Source organism: Martes martes (assembly GCF_963455335.1).
Source record: "Martes martes genome assembly, chromosome: X".
Taxonomy (NCBI): domain Eukaryota; kingdom Metazoa; phylum Chordata; class Mammalia; order Carnivora; family Mustelidae; genus Martes; species Martes martes.
Window position 1 is genome coordinate 43,149,001 of NC_137897.1, and position 20,234 is coordinate 43,169,234.

Sequence of the window (20,234 nt, forward strand, 5' to 3'; positions counted from 1 at the left end):
CAATCCCTCAGCACCACCAAGACTGAACATTTTCACTACGCTTTACTTCCTCCATGTTCCCATGTCCTTCCTTTAATCAGCTTAGATTCCATGGTCCATCATGATAATCATCCCTTTGCATACATCCTCGCTCCTTGGCGCTGTGTACTTCAGCATGTTGATAGGACAAAACCCCAGCCCTGCTTAAACCCAACGCTCTGCCTGCCCCACTGCACTTTCCTAGGCCGTTCACTCCCCGGTCTTCCTAGCTTACGGTTTTGTGTCTTTTCTCTCCTCAAATCTCCTGATACCACTTCTTCCATCTTATGTTCAAGCTTCTGGCTTAACTGAAAGATCAAAACCATCAGAAGAAAATCTGTACGGATTCCCATCACCACACCTAACCACCAAACAGCATCTGTATTCACACACTCTGCCTTCTTCTCTGTTATTATGAATAAACTAGCCCTGCTGTCATCAAAATCCAGTCCCTCTACTGGCACTAGAACCCATCCTCTTTTACCTACTTGAAGACAATGCTTCAGCAATTTCCCCCTCTCTACAAGATCATTTCCATTAGCACACAGAGATTCTGTTATTGCTCTCATCTTTTTGTTACGGCTTTATTGAGGTATATTTAATATCATAAAATTTCAGTGTTTTTTGTATATTCACACAGTTGGCAACCATCACTGCAATCAATTTTAGAACATTTTTATCGCCCCCCCCAAAGAAGCTTCATACTCATTAGCAGTCCCTCCCCAGACCTCCCCTCCTCTCAGTCATAGATAACCACTAATCTGCTTTCTGTCTCTATTTATTGATTTCTCTAGTCTAGACATTTTATGTAAATGAGATCATATAATATATTTTTTTTATGACTGACTTCTTTCATTTAGCATAATGGTTTTGAGGTTCATCCATGTTGTTGATGTAGCATTCCTTTTTACTGTCAAATAATATTCCATTATATGGATATTTCATATATCCTATCTATTTGTTAGTTGATGGACATTTCAGTTGTTTTCACGTTTGGTATTATGAATAATACTGCTCTGAACATTTGTGCACAAGTTTTTGCACAGATGTGTGTTTTCTTTTCCCTTTGGTAGATACCTGGGAAGTGGAATTGCTTGGTCATATGGCAAATATATGTTTAACTTTTTGAGGAACTGTTCACAGAAGTGGCTGTACCATTTTGAATTCCCAACAGCAATGTATGAGGGTTTCAATTTCTCCATATCCTCACTGACACTTTTTACTGCCTGTCTTTTTTATTATAGCCATCCTAGTGAGTATGAAGGGGTACCTCATTGTGGTTTTGATTTACATTTCCCTAATCACTAATAATGTTGAGCATCTTTTAATGTGTTCATTGCCTATTTGTGCTGCTTCTTTGGAGAAATGTCTCTTCAAATCCTTAGTCATTTTAAAAATTAGATTGTCTTACTGTTGAGTTGTAAATGTTCTTTTTATGTTTGGGACAGAAGTCTCTTGTCAGATATGTGAGTTGCATATATTTTCTCCCACTCTGTGGGTTATCTTTTTACTTACTTGATGGTGTCCTTTGATGCACCAAAGTTTTTAATTTGGGGAAAATCCAATTAATCAATTTTTTCTCACTTGAGCATTTTGTGTCAGATCCAAGAAAACATTCCCCAACCCAAAGTCTCAAAGGTTTCTTCCTGCTTTTTCTTCTAGGAATTGTATGGTTTTAGCTATTACATTTAGGTTGATGATCCATTTTGAGTTCATTTTTGTGTATGGTGTGAGGCAAAGGTCCAAATTTCATTCTTCTGCATGTGGATGGCTAGTTGTCCCAGTACCTTTCGTTGAAAAGAGTATTTTTACCCCTTTGAATTGTCTTGGCAACCCTTGTCAGAGGTCAAATGACCATAAATCCTAAATGTAGAAGTTAATTTTCTGGATTCTCAATTCTACCTCATTGATCTGTAGGTCTGTCACTATGCCAGACCACACTGTCCTGATTACTATAGCTATGTTGTAAGTTTTGACATCAGGAAATGGGAGTCCTCCAACTTTGTTCTTCTTTTGCAAGACTGTTCGGACTATTCTAAGTCCCTTGCATTTCCATATGAATTTTAGGATCAGCTTGTCAATTTCTGCAGAAAAACAGCTGGGATTTTTATAAGGATTATATTGAATCTATATATCAATTTAGGAAGTATTGTTTTTAACAATATTAAGATTCCCGATCCATGAACATGAGATGTCTTTCCATTTAGATCTTCTTTATCTTCTTTCAGAAGTATTTTGTAGTTTTCAACATATAAATCTTACACTTCTTTTGTTAAATTTATTCCTAGGTATTTTATTCTTTTTGTTACTATTATAAATGGAATTATTTTTCCTAATTTCACTTCCAGAGTATTCATTGCTAGTGCATAGAAATACAATTGATTTTTGTTTCTTGATCTTCTGTCCTGGCACACATTGTTGAACTGATTAGTTCAAATAGTTTTTTATTGGATTCCTTAGAGTTTTCTATATACAAGAACATGTCATCTGCAAATATAGTTTTACTCATCCTTTTTAATCTGGATCCCTTTTCTTTCTTTTTTTGACTAATTGCCCGGACTGATCTTCTAGTACAGTGTTGCCTAGAAGTGATGAGAACAGACATTCTTGTCTTATTCCTGATTTTAGGGGGAAGGTGTTGAGTCTATTCATACAGTATATTGGTCTTGAGTTTTCTTGTGATGTCTTTGGTTTTGGTATCAGAGTAATACTGGCTGCATAGAATGAGCTGGAAAGTGTTTCTTCCTCTATTTTTGGCAGAGTTTGTGAAGGATTGATATATGCTTTTTTAAATGTCATTTGTCTTTTCTGTTCCTTTGTTCTTCAGTTCCTCTCTTGTGTTCAGTAGATATTTTCTATTTTAACTTTTTAATTTCCTTGTTAACTGTATATATTTTTAGTTAGATTTTTAATGGTTGCTCTGGGGATTACAATTAACATCTTAACTGGAAAAAATCTACTTCAAATTAATTCGAATTTCAATAGTAACTTTGTTCCAATATGCCTCTGTTCCCTCTTTCCTTCTTTGTAGTGTTATCATATGAATTACTTCTTACATTATAAGCCCATCAACACAGTTCTATTATTATTACTTTATACAGTTGTCTTTTAAACCAGGAGAATAAGAGTTACAAATAAAAATACTTTCTTTCAGGGGCACCTGGGTGGCTCAGTGGATTAAGCCTCTGCCATCAGCTCAGGTCATGATCCCAGGGTCCTGGGATCGAGCCCCGAATCTGGCTCTCTGATCAGCAGGGAGTCTGCTTCCCCTGCCCTCCCCTCTGCGGCCCCCCCCCCCGCCTCTCTGCCTACTTGTGATCTCTGTCAAATAAATAAATAAAATCTTAAAAAAAAATACTTTCTTTCATAATACCTCTTTCAAGTTACCATTTACTGTCCTTTAATTTAAGCCTGAAAGTAGTGTTTCTTGTAGGATAAGTCTTCCGGTAACAAATTTTTTTCAGTTTTTGTTTATCTTAACTTCTCTTTCATGTTTGAAGAACCAGTTTATCTAGATACAGAATTCTGAGTTGACAGTCTTTTTCTGTAAATATTTTGAAGATGGCATCACATTATCTTCCGGCCTCCATGGTTTCTGATGAGAAGTCAGCTGTTAACTTCATTGAGGGTCCCATATATGTGATAAGTCGGTTTTCTCTTGCTTCAGTCAAGATTTTCTTCTCATCTTTGCTTTCATCGGTTGCATTATCATGTGTCTAGGTGTGGATTTCTTTGAGCTTACTCTGCTTGCATTTACTTCTTAAGTGTACAGGTTAATATTTTTCAGCAAGTTTGCAGTGTTTTGGCCCCTTCTCTTCCCCTTGCCCTTTTGGTACTCCTGTTATGCATATGTTGGCACTTCTGGTGGTGTCCTATAGATTTGTGAAGCTCCGTTTTCTTTTTCTTGGTTCTTTTTTCTTTCTGTTCTTCAGAATGTGTAATTTCTATTGCCCTATCATCAACATTACCCTTTCTCCTTTCTGCCAGCTCAAATCTCTTATTGAGCTCCACTAGGTGAATTTTTCATTTCAGCTATTATACTTCTCAACTCCAGATTTTCTATTTGATTCTTTTTATGATTTCTATGTCCTCACTGATATTTTCCATTTAGAGAGACATTGTTCTCAAACTTTTCCTTAATTCTAAAGATATACTTTCTCTTATTTCTTTGAAAATATTTGTAATAATAGTTTAAAGTCTTTGTTAAGTTCCAAACATGGACTCCCTTAGGGACATGTTCTTTTGGCTCCTTTTTTTTTTTTTTGTACATGTAACATACTTTGTTATTTCTTTTCATATCTCATAACTTTTTGTCAAAAACAGCATTTTTTAATGTTCTTATTTATTTAAGTAATCTCCATACCCAACATGGGGCCTGAACTCACAGCCCCAAGATCAAGAGTCCCATGCTCTTCTGACTGAGCCAGCTAGGCACCCCCAAACCTGGGCATTTTAGATACTCTAGTCTAACTCTGGTATTAATCTCTTCTACCTTAAGGTTTTTCTGGGATATGTGTGTGTATGTGTGGTATTTGTGTGTATGGTTGTTTTTATTTTTCTCATTGCTGTTTATTTGCTCAGTTACTTTTCTCAACTAATTCTGTGGATTCTGTATTCCTTGCACTATGTGGCCCCCAAGTTCTCTGCTAACATTTTTTTTAAACTTCTTGTTTCTGTTTTTAAGCCTGGATTCCTAAGAGGTCACACCTGTGTAAGTATATGTTGGTGGTCAGCCAGTGATTGGCTGGATTTCCTTAAATGCCTTGTCCCTATGTCTCCCACCCTTTGCCAAGAGGATCTGTGTGAGAAGGCATGTCTTCAAACTTTAGCCAGTTTACAAGGCAGCCTTAGCTTTCACATTCTGCTTATAGTCAGCCAGAGGTGAGTGACTTGGGGCCTCTCCTTTTCCACCTCTTTTTTGGGCACGTGCATAGCCTTGAAGCCCTTTAAATACCTGGGAATATATCAGGGATTTTCAAAGTTTCCTATGATTGTCTCATTCTCTAGGATTTCCTTTTAAATTCCTGGTCAAAGGAGTCAGTCCTCTCTGTTGTCTTCAATTTAGTCAGCCTTTGCCTACTATACTACTGAGCTAGAGAAGGAAAGAGGATGGGAATTAGCTACAAGTTCAAATGTCACAGAACCCGTTGTCTTACCAAGATTCAGTTGTTTCTCTTAGATGATTTTTCACTTCATTCTGTGTCTTTGGTTAACTGCAAGTTTTGAAATGGTTGTTTTTAGTTGGTTTGCCCTTATTTTAATTGTTTTAAAGAGAAAGCCAGTTCACCAAAGTCCTTATTCTGTCATTCCATTTATCTCCTCTGGCTCCCATCTTTAAAAAACTTTTAAAACCCGATTCATCACACATCCCCGTGCAACTATGACTTTCTCTATTCCCCTAACAGCAAAACTCTCCAAAAGCACTGTCATTTCTCACTTTCTCCTACTCTTCTATTCTGTTTGTTCATACAAAATATATTAGATATGTAATAAAAATTATATACATGAGTTATCAAGAACTAATGCAATGAAAACTGAAGAAGTCACAGTTCCACCCAAGAGTAACATTAATGATAGCATCTATGCCTATGTCCTTTACTGTCCTATTCCCCATATTCTCCGCTGCCAGAAATTACCATTCTCTTGAGTTTTATGTTTAACATTTCTCTTGCCTTTTTTGATATTTTTTTTCATATTTGTGGAAATGTTTAACCAATACATTATTTATTTGGCTTGGTCTTGAGCTTTGTAAAAAATAGCATCATACTCTATGTGGCCTTCTGTGACTTACTTTTTTTCACTCATTATTATGTTTCAAAGATTCACCTGGGTTCTTGTATGTAACTGCAGCTTGTTCATTCTCAGTGCTGTCTATTTCATTGGGTGACCATAAAACAAATTGTTCATCCACTTATCTGTTGGTAGACATTTGGATTGTTTCCAGCTTTTTGCTCTTAAGAACAGTGCTACTATGAATATTCTTTTTTTAAATATTTTTTTAAGATTCTATTTATTTACTTGACAGACAGAGATCACAAGTAGGCAGAGAGGCAGGCAGAGACAGAGGAAGGGAAGCAGGCTCCCTGCCGAACAGAGAGCCAAATCCGGGCCTCGATCCCAGGACCCCGGAATCACGACCCAAGCCTAAGGCAGAGGCTCTAACCCACTGAGCCACCCAGGCGGCCCCTACTATGAATATTCTTTTATTTTTTTTTCTAAAGATTTTATTTATTTATTTGACAGACAGAGATCACAAGTAGGCAGAGAGGCAGACAGAGAGAGAGGAAAGGAAGCAGGCCTCTGCTGGGCAGAGAGCCCGATGCAGGGCTCGATCCCAGGACCCTGGGATCATGACCTGAGCTGAAGGCAGAGGCTTTAACCCACTGAGCCACCCAGGTGCCCCCCTACTATGAATATTCTTGTGCGTGTCCCCTAGTACACATACATACACATCTTTTAAAGGTATATACTGAGAAATAGACTTGCTAGTTAATAGGATGTATAAACATTCAGCTTGACAGTATCATGCCAAAATGTATTCCTATTTGAAGGTTACCAGTTTATATACCTTTCAGCAATTTGTAAGAGAGCCCATTGATACACACCCTAATCAGTACTTGATACTGTCCCACTTTATTATAATGGGTATGAATGATATCTCATTGTGAACCTAATTAGCATTTTTCCTATCACTAATATGGTTGAGCATTTTTTTCATGTTTATTGGCCATTCATGTTTCTTCTTCAGTGAAATGACTGTTAATGTCTTTTGCCTATTTTTAAAATTGGGATTTTTCTCATTTTTATTGATTTATAGGAGTTATTTAATTATTTGTATACTCATCAGTTGCCATTTATACATGTTGAATATCTTTTCTCAGTCTGTGGCTTTTTTTTCTTTAAGATATCTTTGCATGAGCAGGAATTCCTAATTTTTGTTGAGTTGAACAATTCAATCTTTTCTGTATAGTCAACACACTTTTCTTTATCATAAAGACATTCTTTATTTTCTTCGAATATGAGTTTAAAATTTCTATTTTTCCTATTTATGTCCTTAATCCAAATGGAATTGATTTTTGTGTGATATAAAGGTATGAGGGAGGGAACCAGTTTCTTTATTTTCCACACAGATAGCCTCATGACCTGAAATGCCACTCCAGTCATACACCAAAGTTCCAGATCTGTATTGGTTCATTGCTGGGATCTCTGCTATTGGCCATCTTTCTGTCCTTGAGCCAGTATCACATGGTCTTAATTACTTTACTACCTTACTACTTCAATTACTTTGGTTTCACGAAGAATCTTGACATTTGGTATAGCAACGTCTTCCCATCTTATTCTTCTTCAGGAATATTGTATGTTCCTGGCGCTTTGTTATTTCAAACACATTTCAGAATCATCTTGTCATGTCCTATAGGAATATTGGAGTTGCAATGCATTTATAGGTGAGTTTGAAGAGAATTGATATGTTGGTGATGCTGAGTCTTCCTAGCTACGAACATGACACACCTTTTCATTTTAAATTAATTCTTGGATGTCTCTTGGTATGGTTACTTAATTTCCTGCATAGGGTCTTGCATATCTTGTGTTAGACTTATTCCCTGGTATTTATGGTTTTGCTGCTATTATAAGGTAGATCTTGTCATTTAACAGGTTTCATCTCATTTGCAGGTGTAGAGAAATGAAGTTTATTTTTATGTTACTATTACAGCCATTCACCTTGCTAAACTTTTATTTTTTTAAGCAAACTTTTAATTTTAGACCAATTTTACAGTTACAGAAAAATAAGTAAAGAGATAGTATGGAGCGTTCCTGTGTACTCCTCACCATATATTTGTCAAAACTAAGAAAGCCGTATTGGTATAGTCCTACTAACCAAACTTCAGACTTTATATGGATTTTTCAGTTTTCCCACTAATGTCTTTTTTCCTGTTCTAGGATCCAGTTCAAAATACCACATTGCGTTTCGTTGTCATATCTATTGCCCTCTGCTCTATGACAGTTTCTTAGTCTTCCCATGCTTTTCATGCTCCATAACAGTTTTGAGGCATACTGTATAATGTCCCTCACTTTGGATTTGTCTGAAGTTTTCCTCATAATTAGACTGGGGTTGTTTTTGGAAAGAATGCCATAGAGTTGAAGTGCCCTTTTCATCACATTATATCAGAGGTATGTGATATCCCCATGACATCACTGATGTTGACCTTAATCACTGGTTAAGGTAGTGTCTGCCAAGTGTGTCCACTATAAAGTTGTTATTTTTCCCTTTTTATTTTCTGTTCTTTTGAAGAACCTAGCCCCCCCCCCCAACCCAGGAGAGGGAGAGGATTAAACTCCACCTCTGGAAGGGGCCGTATTTACATGTAGTATTTGGAATTCTGTAAGAACTATATCTTTCTTCTTGTTTATTTACCTGCCCATTTACTTATTTATTCAGTCGCCTGTTCGTATCAGTGTGCACTGGTGCATATTTATTTAATAATTTGAATTATAAATCCAATACTTTGTCCCTTGTCTTGTTGCTCAAATTGTTCCAGCTTTGGCCACTGGGAGCTCTTTCAAGTTCGATCCTTTGTCCCTTTTCAGATGCCTCCATCTTTCGTTTTTTTTAGCACTGCCTTACCTGCTTTGGCACTGCACGACGCTCCCTACTCATCGTGTTATTTTCCTGCTCCATCCCTAGAACTGACCATTTCTCAAGGAGCCCTTGTTTCTTCTAAGTTGTCCATATATTCTTTCTTTTCTTTTTTTAAAAAAGATTTTATTTATTTATTTGACAGAGAGAGAGAGAGAGAGAGATCCCAAGTAGGCAGAGAGGCAGGCAGAGAGGGGGTGGGAAGCAGGCTCCGTACAGAGCAGAGAGCCTGATGTGAGGCTCGATCCCAGGACCCTGAGATCATGACCTGAGCTGAAGGCAGAGGCTTAACCCACTGAGCCACCCAGGCACCCCACTTTTCTTTTTTTTTTTTTAATTTAAATTCAATTAGCCAAGGTACAGTACATCATTACTGTCTGTATATTCTTTTGTGTTTTCTATGTTGACAACAGTATCAGCTATAAATAATGACAGTTTGGTTTTTTCCTTTCCAATCTTTATGCCTTTCGTTTATTCTTCTTGTGTTACTGAGATGGACAGGCCCTTCAGTACAGTGTTCAAGAGAAAAGACAGTAGTGGGCATCCTTGTCTTGTTGGGTATTTTAAAGGAAAAACCACTAACTTTTTTCCCTATTAAGAATGATATTTGCTGAAGATTCTTCCAGGTGTTAGCAGATTAAAGCAAGTGCCAACCTGTCACTATGCTAAGAAGTTTTTATTATTGTTTTTAAATCACCAAAAGGTGTTGAATTTTTTAATATCAAATACCTTTTTTTATTTCTTAGGATCATTATGGGTTTTTTTCTCAATAATGTGATAATGTGGTAAATGCTGTGTACGGATTTTCCTCATGGTAGACTACCTTTGCATTTCTGGTATAAACACTACTTGGTCATGATCTTTTCCTTTTTATATGGTACTAGATTTAGTTTGTTAATATTTGTTTAGGATTTTTGTATCTGTGTCCATGAAATTGGTCTTTAATTTTCCTTTCTCGTGCCATCATAATTTGCTTTTGGCCTCAAGTTCTGCTGGTATCCTAGAATGAGTTGGTATTCCCTTTTTTACAATATTCTGGAAGATGCTATATGACTTTGGAACGATCTGTTTGGTAGGATTCTCCTGTAAAACCATCTTGCCCTGGTGTTTTGCTTTTTTAACATTGAATTGATATGTAACTTCTAAATAAAATCTTTTCAAAAATTTAAATGAGAAACTTGAAGTCTGCTCCCATAACATGTTTATTTTATATCAAGTTTTATGCTTGAGGTGGCTACACACAGTCCTGATCGAGACTTTTTAGTGATGTTCTTCAAATTCTTAACAGTCACCACCACCAAGAATCGCTCTGTACGATGGAAGTGATAAAGTATTTAGAACCAATTTTTAACATGTTCAGAAATGTTTAACAATTGAGATGATAGCAGCCTTTTTTGTTTTACTGACAAATATGTTGTGAGAATTTCTTGACAGTGTGATTAGATTTCAAATCCGACTGAACTCTTTCATATTAATTATTTTGAAATAATGATGAAGCTCTTATTTGCAGAACATGCATCCCTGTTAGAACCATCACCCTGCAGCTAGCTTGGACACCATTAAAAGGGCTCATCAGCTGCAAACGGATAGAAGTGTCTGGTATTCGTGAAGACAGAGTTTTGGGGCTGCAGCCTGGAGCTACGCCCTCCAGAAGCCCCTGCTTGGCCTCCCTGCACCCAGCTCCGCACCAGCCAGTCACAACTCCGGCTGTGTGTGGCATTTCTTGGCAACTGGAACGCAGACTCCTCCAGCAGCTGCACCGCCCCCTTGTCCTCAGTGAACAGAACACCACAGAAGCTGGCTACTGAAGAGGCTGTCCGAGTGATAGAGCTCCACCTTGGCTCTGCTTAGCACATTTCCCACAAAGCAGTAACTGAGTGCTGGATGTTCTGCATTCGTGCTCACTACCCACGGGGACTGTAGAGGGATTTGTCCGGCCCCATTTCACTAAGGACCACCCTGTAAGGATCTCCACAGGAGGCTGCCCATAGAGAGAAGGGGCCTGCCTGGCTTCTCCATTGCCTTAAGGCCTACAGGGACACCTCCAGGGCTGAGGGATCAATACTTTTTCACCTACCCCTGATTCACGTTATCAGCTGGAAAGTTCTGCCTCCTAGTTTTTGTTCTTTTATTTATTTATTTGTTTGTTTGTTTGTTTGTTTTTGGTAGGAAGAGTTTTAACTGCTTCTTCTATTCCTATAGTAATTAGAGGGCTATTCGGGATTTCTTTTTGCTTCTTGAGTCAATTTTCGTAAGTTACCCGTTTCTAGGAATTGGTCCCTTTTATCTACATTCTCGAATTTATTGGCATAAAGTTCCCTTTTTAAAAAATCCTCCGCTGTACATAATCTTAACCATGTCTCCTTTTTCATTGCTAATATTGGTTATTTGTGCCTTCTCACTTTTTTTCTTGATCAATCTCACCAGAGGTTTGTCTATTTTATTAGTCTTTTCTAAGAACCAACTTTTGGCTCTGTTGCTCCTCTCTATCGTGTCTTTGTTTTCTATTTCTTTAATTTCCGCTCTTATCTTTTTTGATCTCCTTCCTTCCACATTTTTTGGATTTATTCTGTTGTTCTTTTTCTGATTTCTTATGTTGGACATGGAGCTCACTAATTTTCAGTCTTTCTTGTTTTATAATGTGTGCATTTAAGGATATACATTTCCTTCCAAACACAACTTTTCTACACATTCAAACATGTCATACTTCATTATTGTTCGGTTCCAAGTACTTCAACATTTCCATTGTGGTCACTTCTTTGGTGAGTGTTATAGAAGTCTGTTTATAAATTTCTAAATATGTGGGGAACTTTTAATGTATCTCTTTGTTATTGAAATCTATCTTAAAATTGCATTATGGTCTGAGTATGTGGTCCGTGTGATAACAACTCTGAAATTTATTAAGACTTGTTTTATGGCTTAATACATGATCAATATTTTTAAATGTTTCCTATGTGCTTTATAAGATGTATGTTCTCTAATTGTTGAATACGGAGTTCTACACATGTCTATTATCAAGTTTGTTAATTGTATTGTTCAGATTTTCTATATCTACACTGATTTTTTGGTCGTGCTATGCCAGTAATTGTAAGAGGTGTGTTCATTTTCAGCTATGATGGTGGATTTGTCTGTTTCTCCTTATAGTTCTTTTTAAAAATTTTATATACTTTGAGGATATTTTATTAGGAATATTCAAATGAAGAATTGTTATACATTCCTGGTAAATATGTAATGACCTTCTCTATTCTCAATAATGCATTTTTTGAAGTCTATCTCATCTTACCTTAATACAAGCTTTTCTTCTTGTTTGGATTTGTGTGGTATACAATTTTCCATCCTTCCATTGTTCAACATTTTCATACCCTTATGCTTTAGTATATGTGCTGCCGAAGCGAGCACCATACCCTTATGCTTTAATTATATCTCTTAAGAACGGCATACAGCTGGACCCTTAAAAAATCTAATCTGATGATCTCTTTTAATGGGCAAGTTTAGTCTGTTTCCATTTTCTATGATATATTTGGACTTGTTTCTACCATTGTACTTCTTTATTTCTATTTCCTACCACCACCTTTTCTATGCTTTGTTTTTCCCTTTTCTGGCCTGTTTTTCAGTTTTGAGATTTGTTTATTTGCTTTCTTATTCAATTTTTTCCTCTGTACTATTTGAAATTTACACATTCTTTTTTTTTTTATTCTTTCTGTGTTTATCCTTGAACTTTTACCATCCATGTGTAACTTATGAGGTCTAAAGTTAAATAGCATTTTAACCTCCCTCTTGAAGAATGCAGGAACCTTCAACTCTGGTCATTCCTCTCTTTACCTCATGCTATTGTCTTGAATATGTTAGTTTGTTTCTCCTTTTTTCCTAACCTCACAAATTCTATATCATCATTAGTATTATTTCATACCTGTTTGAATTTACATGCATACATTCTTGCATCTCAGACCATCATTCTGGGATCATTTTCTTTTATCATAAATACAATGTTTAGATGTTCTTTTAGTACAGGTCTCTTGGTGTTCAATTCTCCCAGTTGTTGTTGTTGTATGCAAATGTCTTTATTCTATCCTCATTCTTAAAAATAATTTGTTATAAGTATTTAGAAGTCTGCTGTCAGTCTAATTGCTATTTTTGGTAGGTGTTTTTGTTTTCTTCTACTTGGGCTACTTTTAAGAAATTCCCTTTGTCTGTCTGTCTGTCTCTCTATCTCTCTCTTGAGAGGGGGATCTGCAAGGGGCTATGCAGTTTCATTCTAACATGTTTAGGCATGTATTTCTTTTTTATTCTGCTTTGGAAATTGCTTCATGCATTTGCATTCATGTTTTTCATAACTTCTAGAAAATTCTCAGCCATTATCTTTTCAAATATTGTCTTTCTTCCACCCTTTCCATATTTTCTTTCTCAGAATCCAGTCAATCATGTTTTGGGCCTCATTGTATCTTCCATATCTCATAATGTCTTGTTGATATTTTCTATTTCCTTGTCTTCCTGCATTTCATTCTGGTCAATTTCTTCAGATATGTCTTTTAGTTTACTGATTCTCTCTTCCGCTCTCTCTGTTGGTTAGCTCTATTTAATCTGTCTACTGAGTTTTTTATTTCAATAAGTATATTTTTCATGTGTACAAGCTGTGTATTTTTTGCTTTCTAATTTGCCTAGTCATCCCTAATAGTCTCTTGTTGCTTGCTCACCTTTGTGGTTGCATCTTTTATTTAAAAAGAACATTTTATACCCTTTTTGTTCAACCAATAATCACTGTTTGCATAAGTATGACATTGTCATTATTGTTCACATCTATACCACATAGTACACTCTGATTATATATCCTCTATTGTATGCCTTTTTGTTTTCCTAGTAATCATCTTTGTTTCTTTTGCCCAGTATTATCATGCCTATTACTAATTCTTTGAAATTCCTTTTAAAATCCATATCATATCATGTCTCTCTTCTGCTCAAAATTCTCCCATGGCTCCCAGCTCCCTCAGAAGAGAAGCCAAAGCCCTCACCATGGCCCAGCGGTTCACACAATGTGGTCCTTGTGCCCTTGCTGACCTCATATCCTGTTAATTTTCCCATTACTCACTCTTTGCTAACCACCCTGGCCTCTTTGCTGTTCCTCAAACATGTCAGGTACCCTCCCCCTTCAGAGCTGTTGTGCCTGCTGTTCTCACTGCCGGAACACTCTTCTTTGCGTACAGTCTCATGAGTTTCCCACCCACTTCTAGTATGCTCAAACGTCACCTCCCTAAAGAAGCATTCCCTGACCAAACTAGTCCCATTCACCAGTGTTTTCTAACCCCTTATCCTACTTGATGTCTTATGTTTTTGTACAGAACACTGATCACCACCTGATATATTTTCTATTTATTTATTGTGATTCGTGTTTGTCTTTTCCCAGTAGACTGTAAGCTCCACAAAGCAGGGATTTTGTTTTGTTCACTATTGTATCCCCAGTGCCAAGAAAAACAGTGCATAGTAATATTTAGTAGACACTAAATAAATATTTATGGAATAAACAGTATTAATTAATTGTTAATTGATGAATGTGCATGATAGAGAAATGCTTTGAGAACTAGGCTAGTCACGAAGGTCTTTCGTGCCATGGTAAGGAGCATGGATGTCATTGTTCAGAAGGGTGAGTGTTGTGAAGAAGTGGTAAGGATAGCTCCTGGGTTCTTTCGAGAAGTAAATTCCTGGTTGGTAGGCTGGTGACAAAGACCTGTGTTCTCTGTGACTGGCTGTATGCCCTGAGGCTCCTGAAGGTGGACCTGCCTCTTTCTCAAACACCCCTCACACTGCTGTATTGTCAGCCTGCCTGTCACCTGGTGAAAACCAAAGCCCCAGCTCTCACTGGGCCCTCTGATCCCAGACAGGATCCCCCTTTCTCCTGCTTTGTGAGGAACTGTTTCTTGGTCCTGGGTCAAGCAAATCACTGTCATTAGACTTTTTCTGTTACTGGATTGGGAAGTATTTGGGGTACAGAAGCTGATACAGATCCTGGCACATAGTAAGTACTGTTATAATGGTGGACAACACGAGGAGCTAAGTTTCAGCTCAAAAAAAAAAAAAAACCTGCCCTTTTCTCCCCCATTGTCAAGATTGCAATAGGTTGTGAGGTTTTAGTCCTGACTTTCCCCCCTAAACTCATTGGGGACCAACATGGCTCCAGTGTATCTGCTTGCCCATGACTGTTGAGATACTAATTCTGTTGTCTAAGGTGTAACCTACTGCCCTAGTTTTTTGTCACCCACTGACTTCATCAGAATGCCATCAATATACACGGGGCCCTATAGCATGCCTCTAGAGAGTTCTCTCTCCAGGCCAACATGAATTCACTCATCATTACCAGTATAACCATCGAACTAGTTCTAACTTTAATTGAGCAAAATTGACTGACCACCTGCTGTGTGTCAGGCCTCCTGCTCTGCACTGAGGACCCAGAGATGAACAAGGTGTGTCCCCTGACACAGAACTGTAATTCAGCGTGGCCAGTGCAGTAGCCATGGGTACGATAAACTTTGAGAGCCTCTGAGGAACATAGAAGTCAAGTCAGGGGACCAGGGAAGATTTCTTAGAAGAGATGGCATATCAACTGAGCTTTAAAAATATAAGTAAGAAGCTTCTGGATGACTAACAAGGGCCTTCTGATCCCAGACAGAAGGGAGGAGGATAGTCCAGGCAAAGGGTACAGCCTGGGCAAAGGCCCAAAGATAGGAAGCAACATGATGTGCACTAACCTGCCTAACTATGATTACTGTACACCTGTCTTTCTATGAGATCATCCTGAGATACTCTTAACACCAAAACCCAGATATGAGGAGTTTGTGGGCCTCCAACATGTCAAGGTGTTCAAACTCCTCAGAAAAGTCATGAAAAGTTGGTCAGACGTGAGTGCCCATGAGCTTGTCCACACTAGCTTCCAGTGTCCCTGGCTTCCTTACCCAGACCACGATGTTTTTGTGACCTGCTTCCTTTAGGCTTCCCTGGGGTTGCAGTCATTCTCACTCTCCTGGAGATTGGATTCTCCCTCAGCCCTATAGGATGGGATAGGATTCTTCAGTGGGAATACGGGAAGTAATGTTTAAGGGCGGACCGCTCTTGAGAGGTGGCCTGTTTTGGCTATTTCCTTAGTGCACAGCAACACCCAATGGGGGAACAGTGACAGTGAGGGATTAATTCGGGGCAAGGGATTTCCTAAGCATTTAATAATGCTTTTCTCTTCAGAACACACCTGTCAGGTACTAAGAGGCTTTAAAGGGTGTGACAGCTCTTCAGGCCGGGAACCTGCGTCTGTTGCGGGGCAAGGCTGCTGCCAGGATTCATGCTCTCAGAGGTAGGACTCACCACATCAGAAATGCTTTCAATCTCTGTTTTAAAGTTTCTTGGGCCCTCTTGGAGTGTGGCAAAAGTCTCAGTCTTAGTAACCATCCCAGACACAATCTGGAGGATATGGACAGGAGGAGGGGATCAGACTGGTGGTGAGGCAAATTTGAGGAAACCATGTTAAAAGCGAAAGTTCAAGAGATACAAAAAAAAATTTGTTTTTGAGAGAGAGCAGGGGGAGGGACAGAGGGAGAGAGAGAGAATCTCGGAGGCTCCATGCCTAGTGCGGAGTCTGATATGGCGCCCAATCCCACGACCCCAAGATCATGACCGGGAGCCTGCTTCTCCCTCTCCCTCTGCCGGCAGCTCCCCCCTGCTTGTGCTTTCTCTCTCTCTCTCTCTCTCAAATAAATAAATAAATAAAGTCTTCTAAAAAATCTACAAAGATAAGGGGCACTTGGGTGGCTCGGTGGGTTAAGCCTCAGCCTTCAGCTCAGGTCATGATCTCAGGGTCCTGGGATCAAGCCCCACATCGGGCTCTCTGCTCAGTGGGGAGCCTACTTCCCCCTCTCTCTCTGCCTGCCTCTCTGCCTACTTGTCATCTCTCTCTGTCAAATAAATAAATAAAATCTTTTTAAAAAATCTGCAAAGATGAATACCCACTATTTGCTTTGACATGGATGGAACTCAATAGGATTATGCTAAGTGAAGTAAGTCAAGCAGAGAAAGACACTTACTATATGGTTTCACTTATATGTGGAACATAAGGAATAGCATGGAGGACATTAGGAGAAGGAAGGGAAAAAATGAAGGTGAGGAAATCAGAGGGGAAGATGAACCATGAGAGCCTATGGACTCTGAGAAACAAACTGAGGGTTTTAGAGGGGTGGGCAGGTGGGTTAGCCCGGTGATGGGTGTTAAGGAGGGCACATACTACATGGAGCACTGGGTGTTATACGCAAACAATGAATCATGGAACACTACATCAAAAACTAATAAATGGTTTTGGTGACTAAACGGTTTTGGTGGTTAATGGTGGCTAACATAACATAATAAAAAAATTTACAACAAAGGAGGCAAGAACATAGAATATACAACAGAGAAAAGACAGTCTTTTCAATAAATGGTGCTGGGTAAACTGGACAGCTACGTGCAAAAGAATAAAATTGGACCACTTTCTTATACCATACACAAAAATAAACTCAAAATGGATTAAAGACCTAACTATGAGCCCCCAAATCATAAAACTTCTAGAAGAAAACCTAGGCAATTATCTGTTTGACAATAGCCATTTAAACATTTTTCTAGATATGTCTTCTCAGGCAAAGAAAACAAAAGCAAAAGTAACCTACTGGGACTAAACCAGAATAAAATACTTTTGCCCAGCAAGGAAAGCATCAACACAATGACAAGGCAACCTACTAAATGGGAAAAGATATTTGCAATGATATATCTGATAAGGGATTGTATCCAACATACATAAAGAACTTACACAACTCAGCCACAAAAGCAACAACAAAAAAACCCAATCTGTGCAGAGGACTTGAATAGATGTTTTTCCAAAGAAGACATCCAGATGGCCAACAGACACATGAAAGGATGCTCAACATCACTGATCATTAGGGAAATGCAAATCAAAACCATAGTGAGATATCACCTCAAACCTGTCAGAATGGCTAGAATCTTTTGATTCTCTCTTTTTAGATAAGAAATAAGAAGTGTTGATGAGGTTTTGGGAAAAAAGGAACTGTCCTGCACTGTTGATAGGAATGCAAATTGCTGCAGCCACTGTAGAAAAGAGTATGGAGGTTCCTCAAAAAAATTAAAACTTGGGGTGCTTGGGTGGCTCATTTGGTTGAGCATCCAACTCTTGATTCGACTTGGGTCATCATCTCAAAGTCATGAGATCAAGCCCCACGTCAAGCTCCACGCTCAGTGCAGAGTCTGCTTGAGGTTCTTTCTCTCCCTCTGCCCCTCCCCCTGCTTGCATGCTCTCTCTCTCTCTCTCTCTAATAAATAAAAAAATCTTTAAAAAGAGTTAAAGGGGCACCTGGGTGGTGCTATCACTTGAGTGTCCTACTCTAGGTTTTGGCTCAGGTCATGATCTTGGGGTCATGGGATCAAGCCCTGTGTCAGGCTCCATGCTCAGCTTGGTGTCTGCTTGAGATTCTCTCTCCTCCCCCTCCCACTTGCACTCTCTCTCTCTCCAAAATAAATAAATAAGTCTTTTTAAAAACAAATTAAAAATGCTATATGATCCAGTAATTCCACTACTGGATATTTACCTAAGGAAAATGAAAACAGTAATTCAAAAAGAAATATACATCTCTATATTTATTGTAGCATTATTTACAATAGTCAAGATATGGAAGAGACCAAAGTGTCCATTAATAGATGAGTGGATAAAGAAGTGGTATATGTATGTGTGTGTGTGTGTGTGTGTGTGTGTGTGTGTGTATATATATATATATATATATAATGGAATATTACTCAATCATATAAAAGAATAAGATCTTGCCATTTGTAATAACATAGATGGACCTAGAGGGTATAATACTAAGTGAAATAAGTTGGACAGAAATACAAATACCATATGATTTCACTCATATAAGGAATTTAAGAAACAAACAACAAAGAAAAAAGAAACAATGAAACAGGCTTAAATTCTGAGAACAGGTGGTTATCAGAGGGGAGGTGTGTAGGGGGATGAGTGAAATGGGTGAAGGGGATTAAGAAGTACAGACTTCTACTTACTAAAGAAATAAGTTACAGAGATGATCAAAGTACAGCATAGGGAATAGAGTCAATAAGATTGTGAAAATGTTGTTTGGTGACAGATGATGACTACACTTATCATGGTGAGCACTGAGCAATGTATAGAATCATTGAATCATTATGTTGTACATCTGAAACTAACATAAACCTGTATGTTAATTTTATGTTAATTGAAAAAGTAGAGAATTCAGGGGAGCCTGGGTGGGTCAGTCAGTTAAGCATCTGACTCTTGGTTTCAGCTCCAGTCATGATCTCAGGGTCCGGAGACAGAGCCCCACGACCCACCCACATTGGGCTCTGCACTCAGCAGGGCAAGGGAGGGGTCTGCTTCCCCTCTCCCTGTGCCTATCCCCCTAGTAGCATACTCTCTCCCCTCTTTCTAACATAAGTAAATAGATCTTTGAAAAAAAAAAGCAGAGAATTCAGAGGGGCCCCTCCCCAACAAACCATATTTTTACCAGACTACTAATTTCTGCTTCACACAACAGCCCCCTGGTGCCCTAACTGGTGAGCTATGGGTCTGTTTCCCAGACTCACTCATAATCTTACCCACTGACTTCCCCAGAAGTGTCTTTTGTAAATTCTTGTAAAGCTGAGGCCAGACTATGGCCAGGTTATGCCTGCCTGGGCATCTTCACCTAATAATAACCTCAGTGACCAGCTAGCTGTGTGCTGGCCACTCACGTTTTCAAAACAAAAGGTGCATTGCTTAGCGACACATACATGGGAGGTAAAATTTTCAAGAAAAGCAAGAGAATGATCATGTAAAGCTCAGGATAATGGTTTCGTCTGGGACAGAGGAACGGGATACATGAAGGAATACACAGGAGGCTTCTAAAATACTCTAATATTCTAGCTCTTAACCTTGTTGGTGGATATGTAAGTGGTTTATTATTTTTCCTTAAACTGTAAAAATAAGTTTCAGAAACTTTTCCATATGTCGAATGCAATTAAAATTTTAAAAGAAACACAGTTTTCAAACTTAGTAACATTTACCCCTGAAGGAACACATAGAATCAAAGAGGATCACAATAAATGCATTAGAATGTCTTCCTATGGAGAGAGGGGTTGGAAATGGGAGTGGAGAAGGAAGAGAAAATGGAATGCTTAAATCAAGAAAAAAAGATACGCATTCTATTGATCAAAGATACCAATGTGATACGACCAGCGGAGTACAGTTTTCTCTACCTTCTGCACCTCAATATTGAATGTGATCAAAGCTGGGCCTTATTAAATCTGGTCCAGGGGCACCTGGGTGGTTCAGTTGGTTAAGCGTCTGCCTTCCACTCAGGTCCTGATCCCAGGGTCCTGGGATCGAGTTCTGCATCAGGCTCCCTTCTCAGCTGGCAGTCCGCTTCTCCCTCTGCCTCTCCCCCTACTCATGCTCTCTCTCTCTCTCTCTCAGATAAATAAAATCTTTTTTTAAAAAAATCTGGTCCAAGACCAATAGGTACAAAGTCAAACCACGTGAATATCCAAA

General features: G+C 38.5%; 1 protein-coding gene across 1 annotated transcript; it reads left to right on the forward strand.

Moving 5' to 3' along the window:
• Positions 1-11,009: 11,009 nt before the first annotated feature.
• On the forward strand, positions 11,010-11,240 carry KANTR (KANTR integral membrane protein; the record flags this gene model as incomplete). Its single annotated transcript, XM_080831263.1, has 1 exon — positions 11,010-11,240. One exon carries the CDS (start codon positions 11,010-11,012, stop codon positions 11,238-11,240), a length of 231 nt encoding a protein of 76 aa, XP_080687389.1.
• Positions 11,241-20,234: the final 8,994 nt, after the last annotated feature.